Source organism: Amblyomma mixtum, chromosome 6, assembly GCF_055824585.1.
Source record: "Amblyomma mixtum isolate Tamu chromosome 6, ASM5582458v1, whole genome shotgun sequence".
Lineage (NCBI taxonomy): Eukaryota > Metazoa > Arthropoda > Arachnida > Ixodida > Ixodidae > Amblyomma > Amblyomma mixtum.
In genome coordinates this window covers 140,490,098-140,502,657 of record NC_143017.1, presented here as the reverse complement: position 1 = coordinate 140,502,657, position 12,560 = coordinate 140,490,098, and the positions used below count along the sequence as shown (strand labels likewise).

The 12,560-nt window shown below is 44.8% G+C and overlaps 2 protein-coding genes across 6 annotated transcripts in view; one reads left to right on the top strand and one right to left on the bottom strand.

Moving 5' to 3' along the window:
- The window catches only part of LOC149340604 (uncharacterized), a 135,218-nt gene extending 123,660 nt beyond the window's left edge, over positions 1-11,558 (top strand). For both annotated transcript variants that reach the window (XM_089549439.1, XM_089549438.1), the window contains 3 exons: positions 5,120-5,178; positions 5,443-6,403; positions 8,336-11,558. In XM_089549439.1, coding sequence (XP_089405565.1) covers positions 5,924-6,403; positions 8,336-10,489 — 2,634 coding nt within the window. In that variant the 5' untranslated portion in view covers positions 5,120-5,178; positions 5,443-5,923 and the 3' untranslated portion in view covers positions 10,490-11,558. The remainder of the gene's footprint in view (positions 1-5,119; positions 5,179-5,442; positions 6,404-8,335) is intronic.
- Positions 1-12,560, bottom strand: part of timeout (circadian regulator timeout) — a 320,135-nt gene that overhangs the window by 265,508 nt on the left and 42,067 nt on the right. The window lies entirely within an intron of this gene.

Sequence of the window (12,560 nt, the reverse complement as noted above, 5' to 3'; positions counted from 1 at the left end):
CAGTTACCGCTACAGGAGTACCGGGTGCCCGCCCACCGCCAGTGAGCACGCGCTGATTGGTCCCGATGCTGTAGGCACGCGCGCAGCTGCCGGGTACCTGGCGCCATCTGGCGCCATGAAGGCGGTGAAGGCGATTTGCGCATGCGCATTGGCTGCGCGCGGGCTCCCGGTACTCCGGCAACGGTAAAACGGTACACGGTATGCTAAAGTTGTCTACTGACAAAGCCGATAAAAACAGCAGCAAGCAAGCGCTACGATATGCACGCATGGAAAGCCAGCCCACCATTATTTCAGAGGAATGTCGTGCATCCAGGCATAAAACGAGTAGCGCTGCTGATGTGGTAGTGTGCAGTGTTCGGAGGAGGAATATATTTATCACAAGGGTCGCAAGAGCGCGTCGGGGTAACGATACCACGTCGCGTACCATTCGTTTTACAGCTGTTAACATAGAAACACAATTCTCTTTCACAAGAACGGGAGTCTGCAAATGCAAACACGAATGTCTCTCAATAGCGCTGCTTCTGGTGATATTCCATTACTACAGCATTCCTCTAAACGATAATAACGCCAATAGTGCAGCTGTCGATCATCACCTAAGCTTGTCATAATTAACTTTTGCGAAATGCAACTTTTCAAGAAGGCCACATGAAATCATTTCCACGCTACACATGGAAACGGAAAGTAGATTCTGTACCTGTGCTAAAGAAGCAACGCCAGGCTAAACGTCATAACCGAAATTTGAAAGCCGTGCGTGCTACGCACATTTTAGGAACTACTCTGAGGAGCTCTCCAAGCACAGGAGTTCTGACGAGCACTGAAGAGCTCGAGTATGTAGCTCATATATGTAGCTTACATATGTGGGCTCTGAAGGGCATGATCTCATATCTAGAGCTCGCAAAGAGCCCTGCATATATGACGGCCCGTATGTGAATTGTGTAGAAATCATGCACGTCCTACTGCTAATGGAGAAATGTGGGAGATACATTTATCCTGCAATAAACGCAGTTAGGCTAATGATGATGATGCACGTAAACACATGCAGCACTTTGTTTCTGACAGCCCCTACACCACTTGGGTGACATAAGGAAAGCTTCCGCGAGCGATCTTTTCCACTCAAGCCTTTTTCTCCATCGGAAAAAGTTCCTGGGTAAAGAACTTGGATTCATGCAGGCCGCAGGCGCGCACCCGTAAAGTTGGACACTCTTTAACGGTTGGGATAATATGGGCTTTATGCTGTTTAGATAATGTGTTTTTATGCCGTTTCAGTCCTGTCTTTTGTCATTTTATTTTCTTTTACTTTTTTGACAACGGGAGCCCATATACAGCTTCACCCTGCTTTTGCATTTTGGTATCAAAAATTTTTTTGACAAAGTTTTCCATTGTTGTTTCTTCACCTTTGTTGATCATGACACCCTTTAGATGGTTTTAAGCGGCACGTGTCTTAAGAAAAAAAGGTGGACGTTGCCCAAATCTAACCCGTTTCATCTGATTGACTTCTCATGTCTTCTCAGGATTACTCAGTGTTTTCAATGACGTTCTTTATCAGGGTTTATCTTGAGTATCAGTGATTTTGGATGGCACATGTAGTAGGACGTTTTGACATCTTCTGAGTCAAATGTTAGAAACTCTTTGTATAAAAGTCGCTTATTTTTCCAATAAAGCTCAGTTGAAAGTCAGCGCTGTGTTTCGTTCCCTTTTCTGTCCGTCCTTGTTTCGTGTGCGCTGCTAACACCTACATCATGAAAAACCAACTAGCCCCAGAAAAGACGATTCGGAAAAAGTTCCCTAAAGTAGTCTTACTTCCAACACAGCATGCAATGCAACAGTGCATGCTTACTCTTCAGAAACAAAAGTTAGCAAAAGTTTTCTAAAGTAGGCTTACTTACAAGACGACTTACCATGCGATATAGCCTGTTTTACAAAAGTAAATGTTCCGCATGAAAAAAAAAGGTAGGCTTACTTCCAACACGACTCAATATGTGGCGGTGCACGCTTCGCAGGGGCAAATGCCCATTGCGGGCACGCCAAACCTTGTAAGTGGCTTGATACGATGTGGGCAGTTAAAAGCAGGCAGAGCGAGACCACTAATTTAGCGTAGTTTCCTTCTTTTAAGGCGGAAGCCTTTAATGCCTCATCGTTGTAAGCAGGAGTTGTCGACAGAAATGTCACGCTTTTCAATTGGTCGAAACGGTCGTAACTTCACAGTGCGCGAATTTCAAACGGGGCCAATTGGGCTTTGGCTAGTAACCATGCAACCAATTAAAGGGATCGTATAGTGATGCTCCAAGTAAGTGGGAATGAGTTTAGTTCATTGCTTAATTAGCCAATTAGACTAAGTAACCTTTCTAGTCAGGACAGATAAATAAATAAAACCGAGTAGGAAATTCGTCGAGTTCGGGAAACGAACCCTGGTCTCCGGAGTGCGAGACGAGCATGCTAACCACTACGCCATGCCAGTTCGATGGTTTGAAATCAACAAAGGCGCGTCTAGTGAATACGGTGTCTTCGTTCACTCCCATCTTTCTCCCTTCCCGTTACGGCGAGGTTCAGGTGTCCACCGAGATATGCGAGATAGATACATTTCCTTTCCTCAAAAACCAATTCACGACGAGCAAGACACAGAACCGAACGGGCGATGACGTTCTATGGACTCCCTGGCAGCGTTGCAAGACGCTGCCGCGTTTCACTCTTGGAGGCGAATCTTAGCATCCGAACAACACATCAGTGACACAAGCAGCAACAGCGCGCTTAAGGCTTTCGCCTCACCGCACTTTGGGTCAACAAAGTGCCCCCTGAATTTTTACGCCCTTTTGTCATACACGCAGCACACGCGCGCCTAAAACGGTGGCCAAACACAACTCCGGGGCAACTTTGAGGCACGCAGTAACAGAGGGCTCCATATTAACCCTTTGAAAGGCTTTATACACAATAGTGTATAAAGCGAGCTTGCAGCTATTTCTGAGAGTGGGTTGCACCAAGCAGTGACATCTGTGTTTCAGGTGAATTTCGCATTTTTTGATCTCACAAATAGTTTTTTTTTTCTGTGTGTGAGTGTGTTTTTTTATGCCGTATAGCGAACGCAGTAAATAATATTTCCGAAACAGTGAGCGGGGTAACAGATCGTTGATTTTTGTGCACACATATTTTGACACCAGTAGTAACACAATTTTTTTCGCCATTTCAAGCGTAATGTGCACCTTCAAAATGGAAATTATTTCTCCGATCCTTCAGATGTTTACTTGACAAGTCGCAGCATTTCGATACTGCTATTTTCATCAATTATGACACTTTATATCAAATTTTGCACATACCTGCAAAAGAAATCAATAAATTGTCTTCCTTAAAGCCTGCATATACAATGTAGGAGGGAAAATATTTCTTTTCGATGGGACCCAAAAATGGTGTGCGAAAAAGCTAAAACCACCAACTTGGGGGATTTTTAAGTTATCCAGCCCAGGAGACATGAATGAATTAGAGGACACCAACACAAACGGAGAGCCAACATTATATGTTCAAATTCACCAAAACTATGAGTTCACCACGAGCGACCCGATTCCTGGCATGTCATCGACGGCGATGATGGAGGAGAAACAGCTTTCTCCTCACAATGAAGCAAGCGCTCTCCTCGCTGAACGTGAAGAACTGCTTTAAAAAGAAACAGCACCGTTTTGTTCTTGCACCCTCCAAGAAATTAGAAAGTGAACAACCTCTGGTAAAGGAGATGGCTTTGTGCATCACGACTCGTGACACGAGTCACCCTTGAAGCAGTGGCGGCCTTTGACGAAAGATACAATAACCACATGCCCAGTGGTTCTCATCAATTGTTCCATTCATTCGGTTCCGTTAGCCAATTGGTGTACTGCTGTTTTCCTCCGTTTTACTTTTCCGCCGTACGACTGCAGAAAATGTTAAATTCACTGGCTTACTATAGTCTCCGAAAATATACTATATGAAGCAAAAACTGCACACCCATGCATTTGACTCAGCTGTAGCTACCGATTAGGCCCATTCTAACTATACCTTAACAATAGGCTTCTGTTCATTGTAGTTACATCTTTCGACGGGCTGTGTGTGAAAAATATGAGCCGACAGACAAGGAATGTAATACTTAAATAATCTTTAAATATCATACTGAATGTAGAGTTGTTTTTTTTTCTTATGTTGTCATTTTTATTCTTTGTTCAAACATCCAGTCATGGCAGACAGGAAAAAAAAAACTGCATGTTTATGCTGCTACCATTACCACATCTCTTCGCAGTCTTAAATGTGGCTGCCTTTCGATGGAAACGAAGTGAAAAAACACCCCTGTGCTCTGAACACCAGGTAGTAGAAAATAATACAGAGTCCTCCATTATGATGTCTATCACAGCCCTAATGAGAAGCTTCGGGACAATAAGCCCACATACCATACCTTCTACTCATGAGTATTTGTGTTTGGATGTTTGATCGTTACACAGCTATGCTTTCAATTACATCCCTACAGTCCAACTTCCAACTGAAGGAAATACGAGATATAAATAATGCAACGCAACGTGCAGGCAGTATAAACAGTCAGCATTCAGTAACAAACCATAACTAATGTTCACAAAGTGAGAGTAAGCTACAAGATAACAATCACCCAGCGAAGAATGACCAATTGGAACTAGGAAAAATACAACTGGAGCCAGTTGGAACCTGGAGAATCCCAATCGGTTCCAAGTCCCTTTGACCAGTTCTAACTGGTCTTCGTTAACTATGCAGAGCAAGATGAAAAAGTTTTAGGGAGCACAAAGTGCAAGAAAAGTATTGCAGGCCTAGTTCAGATCTAACGCATGTGAAAATGAAAGAAAAAGCAAGCAACTTTCGTGCTCCTGTTAAACTGCTTAAATACAAAGCAGCTTAATGCTCTATTCACCCGTTGCTCTTTCACAATGTGAACTTTTTATGAAAAAATATTAAGCATCTCATTGACTGCGATGAAAACTGCTAAGGGCACTCAATTGGGAAATCTGTGCTGACACAAATCAAAAGACTATTCAGATTTATGACGTGTGAAGCTGCAGCAAAAGAGACAAAAAGCAACAATGTAAAACTGAAAAAATATAACACTTGTTTACTTTGGCTTTTTTTTTTCTTTCAGATATCCATCAGCAAGGATGAAACATGGTAGGCCTCATTCAAGCCAGCTGAATTCAACAGGCAAGTACTGACATTGAATTGTAAAGAACTGTAAAGAACGGAATGCTTAGATCCACCAAAGAAGCATCCTAGGAAAATTCAACTAACCTTGCAAAGCAAACAACAGACAGTGAGAGGAGTAATGCCATTCTGACGGTTTAGTAGCAGTCATATTTTGCACGAAAAGTCTGCTGAAAAATAGAAGCATAAAAACTAAAGCCCTCGATTTTACAAGTCAGACGATATTCCCAATGTGTATATTGTGCATCTTTTTTTTTTTTTCAGAGTAACTCCACTGTCCAAAGACCTCCTTCGAGACAAAAAGGACTTTGTACAAGCATCAACCATAACAGGAGGCCACAAGAAAGCAAAGCAAAATCAACCAGTACCGACTTTTGACAAGATGTAAAGACAACTGCAGGTCATGTCAAATCTGTAGACAGCTAGAAGTCCTCAATCCTCATCAACAAGCTCATCCTACAACCAACGTCTCCACAGGAAAGATTGTTTTCACAGGTTCTGAAGCAGCGAAAGAAAATCGTAGCCTGTAAAGAGGCGCACTACACAGAAGAAGACCCATATGTCTGCACATAATGACACCCGCAAATAGCCAAGAAGAAATTCCACAAATCCCGTTCCAATAAGCAAGTGCACCATGAAAGAATGTCCTGATTGGCAAAACACCGCAAAAGAAAAGCACAAGAAAGGCCTTCCTCACCAGTAACTTTTGCCACTTGGGCAAGAACAAGACACATCAGCAGCAAGGATGAGTCTAATGAGTACGTTGCTGACACGGGTTGTGAAAACCGTCCTCATATTAGCAGGCATCTTCTCCCTGCTTGCTTTCTCTTGTCTCCTCCAAGCAACAAGTGCGCAAGAGTGCCCCAGTGCCTGTTTCTGCGATGCTGAAAGCCAGTACGTGAGCTGTGTAGGCGACAGCAAATGGCAGGCACCGCAGGATCTGCCAAGGTCGAGTGAAAGACTCGAGTTACGCAACTTCGCAGTGGAAGTGCTCACACAACCCTTACTCAAAGGGGTGGCCGCCCTCAAGGAACTGAAGCTGCAGCAGAGTCGAACGAGAGTCATCGAAGATGGCGCCTTGACTGAGCTATCACTTCTGCAGCGCCTCGACTTAAGCCAGAATCTACTGGAGAACCTCACGTCCGAAACGTTCAAGGGACTATGGCAGCTAAAGTATCTCGACCTATCGTCTAATCAGCTGGCACACATCGATGGTGCCTTCTCGGTAAGCTCTGTGAAAAGCCTGCTCATAGCGGAATTCGTTTTGGTTTGGTTGATGGGGTTTAACGTCCCAAAGCGACTAAGGCTATGAGAGACGCCGTAGTGAAGGGCTCCGGAAATTTCGACCACCTGGGGTTCTTTAACGTGCACTGACATCGCACAGTACACGGGCCTCTAGAATTTCTCCTCCAAAGAAATTCTAGCCGCCGCGGCCGGGATCGAACCCGCGTCTTTCGGGTCAGCAGCCGAGCACCATAACCGCTGAGCCACCGCGGCGGCATAGCGGAATTCCCTTCAGTAATCTAGAACAAGAGCTAGTAATGTTCCACTAAAGAAATTTTTCCTTTTTCAAGAAATTTTATATCTAAAAGTGGGCCCAAAGAGGAAAGAATCCTAGAAAGGAAAGTGTATCCTAAAATTGGGCTTAAAGGGGAAAGTGAATCATGATGAGTTTTCAGGGAATTTTAAGAACTAGCACAGAAATTACGGAAACATTTCCGGCAGAAAACTTTTTTGGTTGAGGACAAAGATCCTGACCAAGGCAAGATGCAACCCGGCTCCAAATAGAAAATGGAAGGAAGATGGTTTGGTTTGGTTTATGGGGTTTAACGTCCCAAAGCGACTAAGGCTATGAGAGACGCCGTAGTGGAGGGCTCCGGAAATTGGGTTCTTTAACGTGCACTGACATCGCACAGTACACGGGCCTCTAGAATTTCTCCTCCAAAGAAATTCTAGCCGCCGCGGCCGGGATCGAACCCGCGTCTTTCGGGACAGCAGCCGAGCACCGTAACCGCTGAGCCACCGCGGCGGCGGAAGGAAGATACAGTAAAATCGATGTCAGCGCAGAAATTCTTTCTGTGCGGTCCCCTTCAAGCCTTCTCAAGTACAACAGTTGCTAGGAGTGCTACCTGGCATAAGTTTCATACACCCTCTCTTTTCAAGACAGGAATAATTTACAAGATAAGCTCCCCAATATGTGACTTGCTTGAATAAAAGGAAAACACACATAGTGACATATCAAAGTATGCTAACTCAATGGAGGCTATGCGTATTTGGCTCTCAAAATAACTCAAGATGCCGAGAATATGATGATGATGACGAATTTTTATGGTGCGAAGGCAACTTTGGCCAAAAACTCCATGGTACAAGGTATTCTCGTACGCACAAGGTGGGGTCAAAGAACCATTTTCTAAGAATTTCAGCCCGGAGAAGCTGAGCATCAGACCAGGGGAAAGTTTGTACCCTTTGAAAATCGGTGGGTACCCGGCAGCACTAGGGACTGAACAGATGCCCAGAATAACCTTCACTGATCGTAAAAAGAAAAGGCTACTGCAGCGAATACAAGGCTAATAAAAATCTCCTTAAGGTACAATACAGCTGTGAACAATACTAAGTTTTTCCCTGTAGTCGGATACAACTCAAAAATGCAGTAGCAAATGCCTCTCAAAGCCATTGGAGTCAAGTGTCTGTCATGAAGTCGAAGTTAATTCCTTAGTGTGACATCGTAGTAGCTGGCAGATGACTTCGTGAAATGCGATTTACTGCGACGTCATGACAATAGTGGACACCATTATCTGGAGGGCCTCCCTGAGGGGTACCTGCTGTTGCTTCCTTGAGTCGAATCTGACTACAGCACCCACCACTCTTTTTGGAATTCCAAGCTCTCCCCTCGTTATGCTTTTGAGGTCAGCACGATAAGCTTGCTAAGTGCATTGGAGTGCCTTGTCAGGAACAGATAGACCAGGCCATAGCAACTGCCAGCCTGGACTACATTATGATTACTGTAAATTTAACAGGCATTTGCATTGCAATAAAGAAAGCGTAAAGCACTTTGCTGTTTTTATTAGTTCTTGACTCCTCAATATTTTCCCGCAAGTTCCTTCCAGAACAAGTCATGTTTTAATCTGAACTTGTGTGCCTCTCTTTTCTTCACTAGGGCCTGGGCAACCTAGAGCAGCTGAATCTTCACAGCAACCTGCTTACCCAGCTAAATACCTACACGTTCATAGGCCTACGCCAGATCCAGTACCTGAACTTGGATTCAAACCTCATCTCCAGCCTCGATGTAGCCGCTTTCCAGAGCCTGCCAAACCTTGGGCACCTCATTCTCAGCAACAACCCACTCGCAAGCCTGTCTCGGCTCAACTTTTTTGGCTCGCGGCTCCAGTACATCGATGCCTCACACATTGGTCTCGAGCGCATACCACAGAGCCTCACGCGCTATGTACGAGACCTTCGGCTGAGCCGTAATAACATCACTCATGTCACTCTTGGAGACCTGGACAGCTATCCGCACCTTGGTTTGCTCGTACTAGACGACAACGCCATCGAAGATGTGGAAGACGATGCACTCGGACGACAAGAATACCTCTCCAGGCTTTGGCTCAATGGAAACCGGCTAACAAGAATTCCCATGAACCTCCCACAAACACTTGTCGCCCTTTACATTGAGGAGAACCTGATAACAGAACTACCGGCGCGCAGCTTCCTTGGACTCTCCAACCTGGAACAGCTGTTCTTGCAACGAAACCAGATTAGAAACATTTCGGAGAGTGCTCTGTGCGACCTTGCCAAGCTGAGAACACTTGACCTGCAAGCCAACGCCATTCAAGTTCTGCCAAACCATGTTTTCAGCAATCTCAGCAACCTACAGACACTGGACATATCTCAGAATTTACTGCAGGTACTTGAGCCCCACTGCTTTCAGGGGCTCGACTCACTCCAGACTCTACAGATGTCCAGAGTAGCAAATAAAGTGGATTTTGAAGAATACATTTTTGATCCGCTGAAGAGTATGACCAAGCTTGAAATGTACGACAGCAGCGAGTTTGTAGCCGACGTAATCAAATCAACTCGGACATTACAAGGCTTGAGAAGTATTGAAGAGCTCAACATCATGCACAACAAGCTCACACAGCTGAGGCCAGACTTTCCATCATTCTTCCCAAAACTGAAAGTTCTTAAAGTTGGAGGTAACACATTTCACTGTGGGTCTGAGGTACGATGGTTTTCAGAATGGATCAAGACATCAAGCATACAGTTTTACAGCAGCTACAGCATAAGATGTGCCTCTCCAGCCATGCTGCAGTTCAAGCCAATCATGCTGCTGAAAGAGGAAGACTTCACTCAAATCGCCACTCAGACCTCTCCCACCTTTCAAGGAAGGGCATCAGGTTTAGTCAAAAGGGTACCTCTTCCAAACGTTCCTGAAGTGACATCAGTCTATGAAGGTCTAATAGCGGATGCGTCTTCACAGCCATTGGTGCATCTTACTACCCGAAGTACGAACCTAGAAATGGCCGAAGACAGCACATTCCAGTCAACCAATGTGCTGAGCATTTTTCATGTTGCCCACAAGACACCCACGTCCACTGCAAACCATTCCCAGACAACTCAAAAACAAAAAGAGCATGAGGAGGACAAGCAGAAGACCGAAGACGGTGCAAACCCCACAGCTACTCCAGAAAGCAACAAGACAGCAGTGATGCACGACGCCGTGAGCCAAAGCTGGCCTAATACCACCTCTGCGACAGGGCTGAGTGGAAAGAGCATTACAATAGCAGTGACAAGTACAGCCTGGCAACTTCCAACATCTGAAACTGCCGTTTCAGCACCGTCAGCTACACAACTTAACCACTCTTCTGCACCCTTCGACATGCCTGAAAGCCTGTTGTTTGCATCTGCTGTCGCCGAAAAGCAACAGCAAGAGCCAAACACTGAAGAGAAAGTAACAGTCACTTCGACAGTTATCACCGGCTGCAGTTTTATACTGTTTGTTGTTCTGGTGACAGCAGTGTTTCTCCTGCAGACACGAAGAAACTGCATGGGATGCCGTGAGCGGTACGCTCGCATCCAGCGGAGCAGCAGCATCTCCTACCGTCCCCAGCATGACGAAGTGAACATCTTGACTGTGTCGGAAGGCACCGTAGACGCGAGGACTAGCGGCGCGCATCGCGGCATACGAAACAAGCTCTACTTTGCTGTGGCGAGCGAAGGTCCTCACGACGCGCCCAACCAACCGCACTTGCAGGAGCTCATTCCTCGCTCCTTAAGTGACAGTGAGTGGTGCAGTGGTCAGGTGTGTATATAACCAATGTGAACATCGACTACCGCGCAGCATTTTGTTTCTTTGTGGACTGCCAGAAATCGTGACTATGTTGGTGACTGCAGAGACTGAGCACGCGCTCTGTAACAGTGGGCCTCCCTCCTGTGCCAAAGACCTCTATTCGTGTGACGTGGACACCTTCCAGCTCACAGCAGACATTTCCAACTAAAAAAAAGTGGTGGCACAGTGAGACAATGCCGGAGACAACAGTGTTTGCATGCTGAAAGCTGAAGTTCAGCTCTAGGTATGTGTGAATGTGCATGCAGAGGAAAGAGCTTGTAGAGTCATAGAATTTCAGGAGGAAAGGAGCATTTCATCTTCTACAGCTGGTTAACTGAATTGGGCTTATCAAAACGCTGAGGCTGAGGATCCACAAATACAAAGCAAGTATTTTTGTAAGAAAAAGGAAAGTGGTTTTGGCAGCATGATATTAAAATGCTCCTGTCTACTCGTTTCCTTCTTCTACCATGCAGCGAATGTTTATATTATATAATATATATATACATGTTGAATAAAGTGTCTACTCACAGTTCTGGCACCATTCAAGCGAGGCAAAGTAGGACGAAGACTTAACCAAACGGTATGTATTGCCTGTTTCATCTCTCAGAACAGAGCAAAAAAAAGTATGAAAAGTTTTGATTCATACGTAACACATGGAAACATGCGTGTCATGGAACCACTGTGCATACCATTCCTTCCGGCCAATTCCTAAGTAAATCATCCTAATAGCAGAAACTCTTTAGTACCTAAGGATAGATTATATGCTATTTGAAGTTCTCAAAACATTGATATTTTAAAACAATACAACGGTTCAATTTAAAAAATGCTACCAAAATCCTTGAAAAGGTAGTAATATCAAAATGCCTCCTTTTTCGTTAAGGCAAAAGTAAGGGCTAGTTTATTCATCATGACCGCAATGCACAGAAAGACAATGCACATGCGCTGTGCTCCAACCTCTGTGGTCTTTGTCCCAACTGCAGTCTGCATTACAATTAAGCTTTTTGTTTGTTGTTTTTTTTGGACCCGCCGTGGTGGCTCAGTGGTTATGGCGCTCGGCTGCTGGCCCGAAAGACGCGGGTTCGATCCCGGCCGCGGCGGCCGAATTTCGATTGAGGCGAAATTCTAGAGGCCCATGTGCTGTGCGATGTCAGTGCACATTAAAGAACCCCAGGTGGTCGAAATTTCCGGAGCCCTTCACTACGGCGTCCCTCACAGCCTGAGTTGCTTTGGGACGTTAAACCCCAATACACCAAACACCACCAATTAAGCTTTTTGCTACACTAATACAGTTAAGTTATTTTTCTTTAAAGGACTTACCATCATTCATAAAAACAGTCATTCAGTATAATTCAGGTGTCATAGAGTAGTGACATTCGGTAATAAAAATGTCACTACAATGAAGCGAGTGACAACATTCTGCTCTTTTATCTAAATAAATAAACTGTTATATACTATCAGCATTTTTTCTATTGTATTCGTATGGCATAATAAAAAGAAGCTGCATGGCAGATCATGAAATTGTCTGGTTAAAGCAGAAATGCCAGAATGATCAGGAAAGTAGACGAGTAAAGAACCATGTACTGTTAGGAAGACAGAACGCCTACTCCACTTCTTGCTTTTCTGTTGGCAGGCATTGTAATCTCTTACTAACAGCCAGCACTGCCTTTCCTTCTGAAAAGAAATTACATATCTAAAGTAAACAGATCTGCAAACAATACCACATTTCAAGTTACATATGTGAGCAGGCATGGTCCACCTACAAATAGGGTCCAGTAGAAGCTCTATGATCCGAATCTCACAGTGTTGAGAAATATTTGTATCATCTGAAATTCGTATCCAACGAAAAATCCATACCGAGAAGCATTAGAAATGCATTCACACAAGTCTGTTCAGTCGATGGGAATTATTTACAGCTGCACACATGACAATCGTGGCGTCGACAATGCGCAGGCCGTATGCCACTGCTCACTGCTTGAGGTGCATGCTGCGCACCTGGAAGAGAGCTTAATGCTCGAAGGTGTGGTCACGGCTCCCGCGTTCATATCATCTGAAGCAG